The sequence below is a fragment of the Euleptes europaea genome, chromosome 2, assembly GCF_029931775.1.
Source record: "Euleptes europaea isolate rEulEur1 chromosome 2, rEulEur1.hap1, whole genome shotgun sequence".
In the NCBI taxonomy this organism is placed as follows: Eukaryota; Metazoa; Chordata; class Lepidosauria; order Squamata; family Sphaerodactylidae; genus Euleptes; species Euleptes europaea.
In genome coordinates, this window is record NC_079313.1 from 81,473,204 (window position 1) to 81,486,369 (window position 13,166).

General features: G+C 43.5%; 1 protein-coding gene across 1 annotated transcript in view; it reads right to left on the reverse strand.

Annotated features, from left to right (window-relative positions):
- The window catches only part of GNAI3 (G protein subunit alpha i3), a 32,181-nt gene extending 19,822 nt beyond the window's left edge, over positions 1 to 12,359 (reverse strand). The window contains exon 1 of the mRNA XM_056867560.1: positions 12,241 to 12,359. Coding sequence (XP_056723538.1) covers positions 12,241 to 12,358 — 118 coding nt within the window. The 5' untranslated portion in view covers position 12,359. The remainder of the gene's footprint in view (positions 1 to 12,240) is intronic.
- Positions 12,360 to 13,166: the final 807 nt, after the last annotated feature.

Here is a 13,166-nt window from a genome sequence, read left to right on the forward strand (position 1 = left end):
ATGTGTCATCACCCCATGGGTCAGTAATGACCTGGTGCTTGCGCAGGGGACTACCTTTACCTTTTTTTTTCTTGGCAGAATTCAGCACTTTATTGGATATAAAGACAGGGACTGGGAAGAAAAAGGCAAAAGCTTATGGAACAGGAGAGGCAATTAAATAAAGCAAGGACAATTTAGTCCGAGCATCATAATTTCAGCATCCAGATGCTTAATTCAGTATTAAAACATGCATATCATCTTGAAAATGTAAGTGTTTATTTTTAAAGACAAGCAAATTTCTGTCCTTTATAGCTGCAAAGAAAAACATAAAAACATGTGAGCAACACAGAAGTCAGAGAAGGGCTAAAAAGGGATTGCAGCAGAAAGAATAGGTACATCAGTGTCCATGAAAGCTTTCCTGTTCTCCTGCGGCTACTGTTCTTGGACACAACCACCACACTCTTCCTATTTACGTAGTCCTTCTCAAAAAAACTCCCAAATCTTTGCAAACATAAGACTCTCAGAAGCAAAATAAACTATGTAAAATAAGCAGCATAAACAAACTCAGAAACAAAATATGCAAACTAGTATACTTATGTATGTAATTCTGGCTGCACAGAATTTGGACATGTACACACATACCCAGTTGAGTGTATAAAATGAGCACAACAGGGATTGGGATCTATGCTGAATTCTGAGTGCAGAAGGTTACCTTGGTCTTTAGAAATTTCAGTACATGCTGACATTTTTCCCAATTAGAAATAGAGAATTGCTGTTTTGCTGAGGTTTTTACTTTTTAAATAGAAGTATGGATTCCCAAGATTATACAGAAACTAGCTAATTCTACATTAGAAGCCAAATTTAAGCATAGCTGCAGTTACATCATGAAATAAGAAATCCCGACCTTCATGGTGATAATACATGGTGAGTAGATAACAGGATACTGATTTATTACTAGAATTTCCAGACTGACAGACATCCTGAATAGATTGAAGACTACTTTCAGGAAACATGTATTTCTTCCTACTTTCCCCCCCTTTTAATGCAGTCCTGCACAATAAAGGCTTTGACTGAAATGAAAACATTGGGGGGACGACACAAAATATGCATATATGTGCAAAGTTCCAGAATATTGTTTAGTATCCTTTTTAGGAAAAAGAAACAGAAGTCTAGTAGTATTTTAAAGACTAATGCAATTTTATTCCAGCATAAACTTTTATGGAGTAGAGACAAAGTAGGTTCTAGGCCATGAAGCTTATTCTGGAATAAAATCTTGCTATTCTTTAAGGTGCTACTAGACACCTGTTTATTTCTGCTGCAACAATCAGGCTCTGCTATTGCTCCGGAATACTTTCTACAACACTCTTGGGGTTTATAAGGATGTCTGTCCTTACTCCAAATGTCCTTATAGTAGTACCGTTTATGAATGAAATAGAGAGAATAATCATCATATACTGGAAAAAATAATCATCATATACTGGGAAGCATCCTGGAAAGCCCAAGATACCACCTTCCCCACTGTCTTTCCATGTCATTTCCCCCCCAACTAGGCTGCATCAGGATTACTGAACTCCAATGTCCCTACTCCTTTCCTTACAAAAGTGAGATAAATTAATTTCCAGTTGTTGTACATATATTGGAATAAGACAAGCACCTGCATGTAAAAGAGCTTGCAGAAGTACCAGTTTAATGAGTTTATAATCTAGAATCAAATGATGCTCCTTGTTTACCTACCTAAGAATCCCTTGGAAATAGTATCTTAGCAGCTACTTTCCCCAGAAGACTGTTTCTAAAGCATGTTGCACAAACTAAGTTAGAGCTGGGATAGGAAAGAACAGTTTACATGTATTTCATCATTAACAGCTTTTGTTTCAGTGAACTGAGAGCCAGTTCTCAACTGTTATGCCTTTGAGCCACTTCCTAAGCCTGTGGGAATAATACACTGTGTAAAATATTAACTGCCTTTCAAGTGGCAGATCAGATACCAATATGCCTCAAGTTCAGTTACAAGAAGAATAGGATTTTAATTTACATCAGAAATGTGTTGCCAGATGAAGTCAGAAGGCCAGCAAGGAATGACAAGGGGCACTCTTGATGTTTTCAAGAACTAGACCATGAAAACCACAGCACTATATAAATGGCTAACACAAACCAAACTGAAATACTACAGTTTTCATTGTTTCAGTAGCACCCTGTACATTCATTTGTTATAAAAACATCCTTTCCTTTACTGCACAAGCAACAAGATTAATCTGCTGCTGGCTTAATTCAGTGGTCTTGGATACCAAAGCTGCCCTGAAGCTCACACAAAAGAAGTTTTGTGTTTATCTGTTTTTTTTACCTTGACATGAATCATCAACAGATATGAGATTCTATCACATCTTATTTTTGAAACCTGCTAAACCAAGATGGCAAGACAGACTCCTTCAAATCATCATAGAATCATAGAGTTGGAAGGTACCACCAGGGTCATCTAGTCCAACCCCCTGCACAATGCAGGAAATTCACAACTACCTCCCCCACAAACTTCCAGTGCCCAGAAGATGGCCAAGATGCTCATGAACTGCCTAAGTTCATAGAATCAGCATTGCTGACAGATGGCTATCTAGCCTCTGCTTAAAAACCTCCAGGGAAGGAGTTTCCCACCTCCCGAGGAAGCCTGTTCCACTGAGGAACCACTCTGTTAGAAAATTCTTCCTAATGTCTAGATGGAAATTCTTCTGATTTAATTTTAACCTGTTGATTCTGGTCCGACCTTCTGAGGCAACAGAAAATAGTGCATATTTAAGAATTTATCTAGCACAGAATATGAGATTTTCAAAATTCTAGATGGTTGGGTGTTTTTCACAATTTTGCTCTATATGTTATGCAGGTTCATTGCATAAAAGACCCTGGGCGAAAATGCATGGGAGGTTTTGCCTTGGATTTACCACTTTCCCCAGCCAAATTCTCAGAACTAAAAAATAAGCCCCCATGCTGAGTTTTCAGAATTCAGATGGGGAAAATGTGTATCTAGAGAGTGGCAAATCCAAGGCAAAACCTCCCATGCGTTTTCGCCCCTGACTATTCCCTACAAACTGGCGCTGTGAGGCAGTGACTGATGTTTAGAACCTCCGCTTTATCCTTGCCGCACCTGTTCCCTATAACTCATCATCTCAAGGATATCTTTATGTCCTCCTCAACAAAAAAGGCAAGTGGGAGAGTTGCAGGGGAAAAGTTAAGCTCATTTTCCTTAGCCCACAGCTTTTAACTGCAATACTTGTCCCCTACAATGTTTGACAGAGATTAAATCACTGGGATTTTATTACAAACTGTCTATATAATATGTAGAATCTGCACAACAGGGGCACCCAAGGTTAGGTATTTAGTTCTGCAAATCCAGGAAAAACATCAAGTGTACAAAAAAACCCAAAAGGGTTTAACACTGCTCCCCCCCCAACAAAGAGCAATGTCCAGGCATGCACAGCCATTAGAAGTGTCAGAGGTACAGTGAACAAGGAGGGGGAAGCAGTGCAGAAGCAAAGTGGGAAATGCAGCGACAAGCACAGAGGGGGAATAAGTTTATCTCCAGTTTCATTCAAGCCACCAGGCCTTGCATTTCTTTGCTGCAGTGATTGCATTTTGCACACATGCCTGCCTTACCCATAGGTAGAGAAACTTCATTAAAATATTCCCAAACTGAGTCTCTGTTATGGCCTCCTGCCATTATAGATTTTCTCCTCCAGGGAGAGAATAATATGATAAACCTCGGCTATACACACAAAGATCCCAAAACTTGTGGAGTATTCTGCTCAAAAGGTTTCACTTGCATTTTTGCTGCTTGCCCCTCCCTCCTCACACTTAGTTCCTTGTGGAGATCTATTCCACTCCAAACAATTTTCTATTCATTGAACTTCCTGAAATTTAGCACTTAAGAGGTAAAAGGTTGATTCTGTGTGCTTAGATTTGCAAATGAACAATGGGATTAAGGACTTTTTCTCTCTGTGTTTATTTTATAACATTTTGAATGTGAAGAGGCATGTTATCTCTGCAGACACAAATTCAGTTTTGAGAACTGCAAAACCAAGCATCTGTGATAATATCTTCTAGATAGAAAATTGCCCAAAATAATCTCACAGAAACATCTGGAACAGCATGACACTGTGAGTGGATTAATGGTATTCATTTACCAAAAAATTTAAACACTGTACAAATATATAGTCTTGTGCTACATAATTAAAAACTAATCCTTATGCCATGATGAATAACCTTTGGACTGTAATTATCTTCAATAGAAAACTCTTTAAACTATCTTTAGATAAATGTTTCCTTAAAAAGCATTTTATTTAAAAAATCTGATTTAAATTTTTAAAAATCTGATTTAACTTTTAAAAATCTGATTTAACTTTTAAAAATCTGATTTAAAATTTAAAAATCTGATTTAAAATTTAAAAATCTGATTTAAAATTTAAAAATCTGATTTTTTAAATTTAAAAATCATTAATTTTTATCCACCCTGGAAGGGGGCAAGTGGACTAACACTCTCACTCACATGGAGATTCCCCACCACCACCACCTCTTGGGTATGATCAGGCAAGGGGACTGGTGGGGGGGTGTAGATTGTTATTGCATTTACCACAAGACAGCTTGATTAGGACAAGGCTGAGGAACAAACTGCAGGAGCAAATGTCCTGACTCTCTACTATGTGACTACAGTTTAAAGCATGTGTGTATGTGGGGGGGGGGAGCTGTATTCCATTGACACATTATAGAGTACACACTGAGAAATCAATGAATTGGGGCTTTAAGACATTTAGCCATTTTAGTACAACAGAAAAACCCTACAAAATGTTGGCTAAACCGAGTGGTCTTTCACAAAGCATGTACCTGAAGGCACTGTAATAATGGAACAATGGAAGGGTTCTCTGGAACAGACATATGGGGGGAGGTTAGAGGAACTGCTTATAATTCACCTATGCTCACATATACATTAGAAAGCTGATCTGTTACTAAGGGGAGATATCACCAAACTGAAAGTATACCCATAATGCCACCAGCTCAACTACACTATCATGTCAAAGAAACTTTAAATCATCTGAAAGACACTGATTACTTGGCTTTCACAAAAAAGCCAACTACCGTATTTTTCGCTCCATAAGACGCACCTGACCGTAAGACGCACCTAGGGGGAGGGCGGGGCCAGCAGCGCGTCCAGAGACCGCCGCCCAACCCCCGGCACAAACGGGGAAGTGAGGGAAGATGGGGGGAAGGCTGACGCCAGGGCCTGGGGGAGGCTAGGGAGGCAGGACGCAGGCTTACCTGCTCCCTCTCTCTCCTCCGCAGGACACCAGCCAGGAGGGGAAACGGGCAGAGACCCTCAGGTCGGCCACCGGGGGGGAATCAAGAGCCGCATCTGAGGCAGCGAGCAGGCGCAGGAGTGGGCAGGGCGCGGCACCCCCGCCGGCCAGCTGAGCGTCAGCCGGGCGCGGCACCCCCGCCGGCCAGCTGAGCGTCAGCCGGGCGCGGCCAGGGGGAGGGTGGGCCAGCAGCGCATCCAGAGACCAACCCGGAAGCAGGCGAAAGGGCCCAACCCTTATGGGCTCGGGGGCGGGGTTTGGAGGGGAGGCAACCTTATGAAAGGGAACCCCAGCAGCCTCCTCTGCAGCAGGGGGAAGCAGCACTCCGCCGGACAGACCGCCGGACAGACACAGGATCCCCAGCACTTTCCTCTCAGCGATTAGGCTCCAATTACCGGTAACATACACACATTCACTCCATAAGACCCACAGACATTTCCCCTCACTTTTGAGGAGGAAAAAAGTGCGTCTTATGTAGCGAAAAATATGATAATCGCTTCTTCACATTTGGATGAGTACAACATTCAACTTAAAAGAGCTTGTGGAGTGAAAATAAAAAATTGTTTGTAGAAAAATCAGCAACTATTGTATGAGCAGAGACAAAGGAAAATATTATGATCGCACATTCAGTCATTTTATGTAACAGCTTGCAGAACTGCCACCACAGAAAAGAGCATACTTTCCTACCATTTCCAGGGAAGCATTCTTGAACACCACCACCACATAAAGCAGCAGACTTTAAGGAACAAGCAGTGTTATCAAATGCATAATGAAAGATCCTTCATTTACTCTGTGCTTGTGTGTTAAGTGCCATCAAGTAGCTTTCGACTCATGACAAGCCTATGAATCAATGTCCTCCAAAACATCCTATCATTAACAGGCCTTGCCAACTGAGGGCTATGGCCTCAGGTCTTGCCAACTGAGGGCTATGGCCTCCTTTAATCCATCTAATGTTGAGTCTTCCTCTTCCCGCTGCCTTCACTTTTTCCTAGCAATGTTGTCTTTTCCAGTGACTCTAGTCTTCTCATAATGTGACCAAAGTACAATAGCCTCAGTTTAGTCATTTTAGCTTCTAGGAACAGTTCAGGCTTGATGTGAGCTAGAACCCACTTATCCGTCTTTTTGGTGGTCCACAGTATCAGTCTTTTTTGGTGGTCCACAGTATCCATAATACTATCTTCATACACCACATTTAAAATGAATCAACTTTCTTACTAGGTTTTTAAAAGTAGTGACTACAACAATACATTTTATTACATGTTGTTTACCTTTTGGGTCAGTAACAGAATGACTCCTCAGTTACAGCAAAAAACACACAGAATGGAGTACATTTTTTAAAAAATCTTTAATGTATAAAGTCTGACTCCAAATTCAACACTTAGATAAACATTGCCATTTGATTAGCCTTAAACGCTCACTGAAAGTAGCTCGCAAAGGAACACCTCTCTATTGGGTATTTGACCTCAAACGTGATCAACTGACTGATCAAAGAATGCTAAAGTAAATACCTCACTGCCTTTGGTTAGTCAGATTCTTGAGGCAACCAAGCTTTACAAAAGTTGGATTTTTATTTACTTTTACGCTACAAATTACAAATTTGGCTATGTGTTTACAGATACATCAGAATGCCCTTGGGTTGCCAACCTCCAGGTGGGGCCTGATGATTTCCCAGAATTACAACTTTTCTCCAGATTACAGAGATCAGTTCCCTTGGAGAAAATGGATACTTTGGAAGGTGGACTCTATGGCATTATACTCTGCTGGAGGACTCTCCCTCCCAGACTCCATCCTCAAATGTCCAAGAATTTCCCAACCTGGAGTTGGCAACCATACCTGAAAGTCTGAAACAATGCTAAACACTGGTGAGTGAAGATATTTCAGGTGAACTGGATCAAGTGCAGTGTTTCCACAGGTAGAATGGCTTGTGGACCATGACTTTAGTGACCTTTTCCCCAAGTGGCAGCCTGAAATGCCTCTTCAAATCTTGATCCTAAGGTTGCCCTCTCACCTAAGAACAGGATTTTGGGAGGGGGGACTAGCAAAGGTTACAGTCTAAAAGCAGAAGTCCTTCCACCTGTGGAAATGCTGTGTTTGATCCAACCCAAAGCATCTGAATTTCGGCAAACATCATATCAACGTATTAGTAATAAGCCTAGCTCACACAAAGAGAAAGAGGTGGTTGGTGGCTTCAATGTTAAAGGATTTTCCAAGTTCGTTCTACTTCAAATTAATGTAGCCATTATTCTGATTGTTGTCATAGTTCCTTCCTACCCTGCTAGCTATATTGGATCTGGACAGTTAAGCAAAGACTCATTCAAGGTTATTACAGTCAAAGTAATAGGCTATTTGTGCAAGTTAAAAATAAAACTGCATCTTGATACCACAGTATGCTTTAATATCTTATTGTATTTTCAGTGATCAACAGCAATCATGTTTACTAACTGATCGCCTTGTCTGTTCTGACTTCCCCACTCCAGGCCTGATGGCAGTAATACCATTAAGATGCCCTGTATACAGCTGTGATTTTTCCTTAACAAAAGAAGAAATCAAGAACTTGTGGCATCACACATCTGACACTCTATAAATACACTTACCTGGGAATTAGTCCCACTGAATTTAGTGGAACTTACTTCTAAGTAAATATGCACAGCAATACTCATTCTCTTTCCTCAAAATATCCAATTACATCATTCCATTATTCCCTAGAACTGACTTCCAAATAAGGCTACAACCCATATGCCAATTAGCTTTGATTATAAATATTAATAACATAACTGCTCTGGAATAGAGGGTGGGGCAAAAACCTAATCAATTAAGATCTAAAACCCCTCAATATTTCTATAGTTGTGCTGCTCTGATAATACAGATTCCTACCAAGATCAAACATATCAAAATACCTGCACCAATAAATGTATGTAATTAAGTAGGCCAACAAAGACAAGCTCTCTGAAAAGCCATACCTTTAAATAAAAATTCAATTTGAAAATACAGAGTCCCCTGCCAAGAAATTTACTTTCTACACCACCAGCACAATTATTCCTCTCCAAGCATTTAATGGTTTAAACCACCTACCAGGATTTCTCTTTTCATCTCACTATACTGCAAAGACCTAGATAGCCCAGGATAGCCTGATCTCAGAAGCTAAGCAGGGTCAGCCCTGGTAAGTATTTGGATGGGAGACTTCACAACGGCAAACCACCTCTGAACTTCTCTTGCCTTGAAAACCCTACAGGGTCACCATAAGTCAGTTGTCACTTGATGGCAAAAAATACATATGCTGCAAATAACGTCACACCTTGACCTTCAGTAGTTTAAGTACTGTTTATGCGCACACTTAAAAGCATCATAACTTCTGCAGCACAAAGAAGTGAACTTGACACAAACACCTTGTGGAGAAGGCTTCGGCTCAATTCCCTGATTACAAAAGGAAAAATAGAGTGCTGAAATCAGAAGAGGGAATTAAATGAAGACACAAGTCTTGTCTTAAGGCAAAAAATCATCAAAATTGCCACACTAAGGCTGCAATTCTGAAAGGGGGGGAGCTCCTTAGGAGCCGGCATGACCCTGCACCTGCGTAAGTGCCCCTTTAACCCAGGATAAGGGGCACTTACACCATCCCAGGGGAAAACATGCCGGAGTCAGGGAGCAGCGGAACTGCACTGGCCCCTGCTGCCAAGCACAGCGGCACCAGCAAGGAATTCCCGGAAGGGAAAGCCTGAGGTAGCATGGGGGGCATTCCAGGGGGCGGAGCTGTCTTTAGGCAGCTTCCTAACTTCTTTCACCCCGGGAACGTCCTTTGGTAGTGAAGCCTCGCTAAGCTCTATAGGAGATTTTCAGGTAAGTTCACTTTTCTTTTTAAATTTTTCTTAAATTTTGTCTCAGAGGCTTCCTGGCCACCGCGTATCCACACACACACACACACCTTTAGGAATGGGCTGCCCAGCTTGGTATTACGGATTTTAGGACTTCTGAATCATGAAAATGCTATGATCCTTTATCATGCTTGTTATCGCACCTAAGACCTCCCCACTTTGTTATAGTTTCACAACAAGACTGAGACAGTGAGAGGCCTACCCCAGTATGTTTCATAACTGCCGAGGGGTATGAACCCAGGCTGCGCAAATCAAAGTCCAATATTCTAGCCACTACCCCATACTGGCTTCTGAAATTGGTCCATTATTGATTGCAGAACTTTTAATTCATATATTTTCCCAATTGTAGTATTTCTGTAAAAATAACTTCTGTGGATCAGACAAATTTTTCATCTAGCCCAGCATTCTACCACCAATAGTGGCTAAACAGATGTCTCTGGTAAGCTACCCCTAGTGCAGGTATAAATCAAATGAATGAATCAATTGGTGGTAGCCATTCTTTTTGTTTTCATCATTTTGTAATCAGAATTATGTTGCATGTGAACACGGAGGTTATATTCCACCTTTAACCCCAATGGGGACCCAAAGTGGCTTACATCAATCTCCTCTCCTCCATGTTATCTTCACAACAACCCTGTGAGGTAGGTTATGCTGAAAGCATGTGACTGGCCTGAAGTCACCCAGCAAGCTTCCATGGCACAAGTGGGGATTTTAACCTGGTTTCCCAGATCCCAGTCTGACACTTTAACCACTACACCACCCTGACTCTCTATTTACAGCCCCTCCATTGTGAGAACTTAAGTGTAGTCTTATTTTCAGATTCCTACTCCCCGCCCCCAATCACTAATTCACAAGATGATCTCCTGTCTTCAAATCCCTATGTTTCCTGAGGTGATTCTGCCTCTGTTTTGTGACCCCAGCCTCTATACTTTTTTGGTCCATAACCAGTCTACCTGTCCTACTAACTTAAGAAAAATCTGGCCCTCCCTTGCCTAAAGAGTTGTTAAATGAATGAACTGGGTTAGCCTCCATTGAAGGATGTGTGCTTTCAATGCAGAGGAGGCTAAATCAATCAGGAGAGTAGGCTGAAGCAAACCCCCTTGGCATGGCAAACCTTTAATCATGGAAGATAATGGCCAGGTAGTTTGGTTGCTGAAGGATGAAGTCTTGGCACAAGAGGACAAGCCTAGAGAGAAAACTGAATCACATATGATTGTCCCTGACACATAAAAGATCACCAGTGATCTCAACCTCTAACTAAAAGATGCTATTCTCAAAGATACTCTTATTTGAAAAGCCATCTGCTTTGAAAACCCACCTTGAACACATCTCCTATTTCATGACTTTCCCATACACCCCTCTGAATCAATCCACAGGCTTGATAACTCTATGTCCCTCCAATCCTGTGAAAATCAAACTTGAGTCTCTATTATCCCTGACCCCCATAATAAGACTTGCCCCTCATTCTTCCAACTTATGCTCAGCAACACATCCGACCCCAGTCCCTTCTTTGTTAATCAGTTCTAATACTTCAGTTTTTGTGACCTTTAAAATGTGGCGCCATCAGCCTACAAGAAAAAAAAGTTTGGCATGGATATCCTCAGAAGTATTGAAGATAACTGTTCATTAGCAAAGATCATTAGTAAAACTGTTCATTACTTTTTCTGCAGTTTCTGGTCTTCCTTCAATGTTTCTTCTATGCCTGTCATCTGATGGTCATGTCTTGCTAGCTGTTTTTTTCAAGACTGTTCCCCACCTTTTGTGATTAACAATTTGCTGCTGAATCTCCTCCTTAGTTTCAAATTCCATGACAAACTAGTCCCTTTTACCCAGCACTCACAATCCTTACCTACCGCTCCTGGGGGTGGGGGGAAACAGGTACAACTACAGATATCACTAGCAGAAGCCAGGCTTGCCCACTGCCAATGCAAAAGCAACCTATACTTTATACAAGAGAAGTAAATTAAGCCTATTCCTATATTCTTCGTTGTATTATCCCAACTGTCAACTACTGCAGAACTCATAAGAGAAGGGAGGAGTTAACACAGTCTTCTTATGCGTGAATGAAGAGTGGTACTTTCCCCTTTCCTGTACAAGGGACTAGGGTATTGGATACCAAGAACTGAAAACCTTCACTCACATAGCAGAATGAAGTGGCAGAACTCTTAAAGTGGCGCTGTACCGCCGTTTATTCTACCACCATGGTCTACTGTCACCTTCTTTTTCTGCCTGTAGGCACAAGGCCTTAGAACTCATCTACAAGCAAAGCAAGCAATGGTACTGAGCACAGCCTACACGTGTATGTTACAGAAACTGTCCCCCACCCCTTTTCGAAGTAGCGTGCTACAGCGGACTGAAACCTGGAGGAAGAGCAGGGGTTTTTTGTTTTTTTTTAAGAACCACATAAACGTCCAAACAAACTTAACAACCGCACGGCCCATAATTGGCGGCCAGCAACAGATTGGCGCTTATAACCAGCCTCTTCGAGGTCATCTCAGGGAAAACGCCTTACATTGTTCGGATACCTTCAAAAGGCAACCCCCCCCCCAAAAAAAAACCCTCATCTCCTTGTCACTCAGCTTAATTTTACTGGGGGGAAGGGAGGGAGAAAGAGGGCTGGACGCTCTCCGCAAAGCCCTGCAGAAGACTGTGAGAGGGGCCCAACACGGTTGAGAGACCACTACCACGACGACGTCTTTTTGAAAAACCCCGACCGGCTGGGAAACTAGCCGTGGCTCCAAACGGCAGCGAGTCTCCGAGAGGGCTGCCGCAGCGCCCTGCGTGCGGCTGGGCCGAGGGACGCGCCCCGATGCCGGAGCCGCGGTGCCAGCCTAGACAGGCCGCCCGCCAAGGCGGCGCGAGGCTCCCCCTGAGCCCGGCTGACAGAAGCAGCGCTCGGGGCGGGCAGAGGCGCAGGCGGCCTCGCTTCTGAGCAAGCACGGCTGCCCTTCTCCTCCGCGCCTGCCTCTCGCCCTGGGAGAGCCCTGGGAGAGCAGCAGGCCCCGGCCCCACCCTTCCCCCTCGGCCGCCGCCGCCGCTTCTTCCTTTCTCACCCAGCAGGAGCAGCTTCACCTCCTTGGCCGCCTTCTCGCCGTCTTCGCGCAGGTTGCGGTCGATCATGCGGCTCCGCTCGGCGGCCGCCTTGTCCTCGGCGCTCAACGTGCAGCCCATGGCGGCGGCGGCGGCGGGACGAGAGAGGCGAGCAGCGGCAGCCCTCGCTCTCCTCAGCGGCCGCGGGCAAACGAGCGGGGAGGGGGGTGTGCGGACAGGGAGGCAACGGAAACCTACCGACTTCCGCCTCCCAACGCCCTAACGACGCACGTCCAACTGCACCCTGGGAAACGTAGTCCGCGCGCGCGCCTCGGTGCGCCGTAGTCTTAGAGGCGAAGCAAGAACGACGTCCGCTGGACTCGTGAGGTTCCGTAGGCGCATTGTACGCCGGGAGATGTAGTGCTGTCAAATGAATACCCTCAGACTTCTTTTGTTTTCTTTTCAAGCTCTGACAATTCCTTTGTCTGGAGAAGGGACTAACTGGTTTTTGTCTTTTTTTACCCCCTTTTTTTTTAATTGGAGCGGTGATAAGAAATAGTGGCGCTCAGGAAGCGGTGGCGAAATTTGGGACGTGGTGTCGCCGCAGTGGCAACGTGTCTAACCGTCACACCCACCTCCCACGAAACAAAAGTGGAAGCCTACTCAACTTTGTTTTTAAAAAATCTGTTATGCCATTGCAATACATCGAACAGAGTAACAGCAAATATCATGATGTATCCCTTGCCGTTTTCATGTTTGTATTTTATTTCCATTGGAAGGTTTGGACTTTAGGGCCTCAGGAGCTCACTGGGCAAGGACAGTTGGTAAGATGGCTCCAGTGTTACCAATCGCAAGAGCTCCGCTCCCCCTCTGTCAGTCTGGCCTGCAGCAGGAGAGGGAAAGCTCAGGGCTTGACTGAGGGAACTGATAATTTCTTTACAGGCCCAAG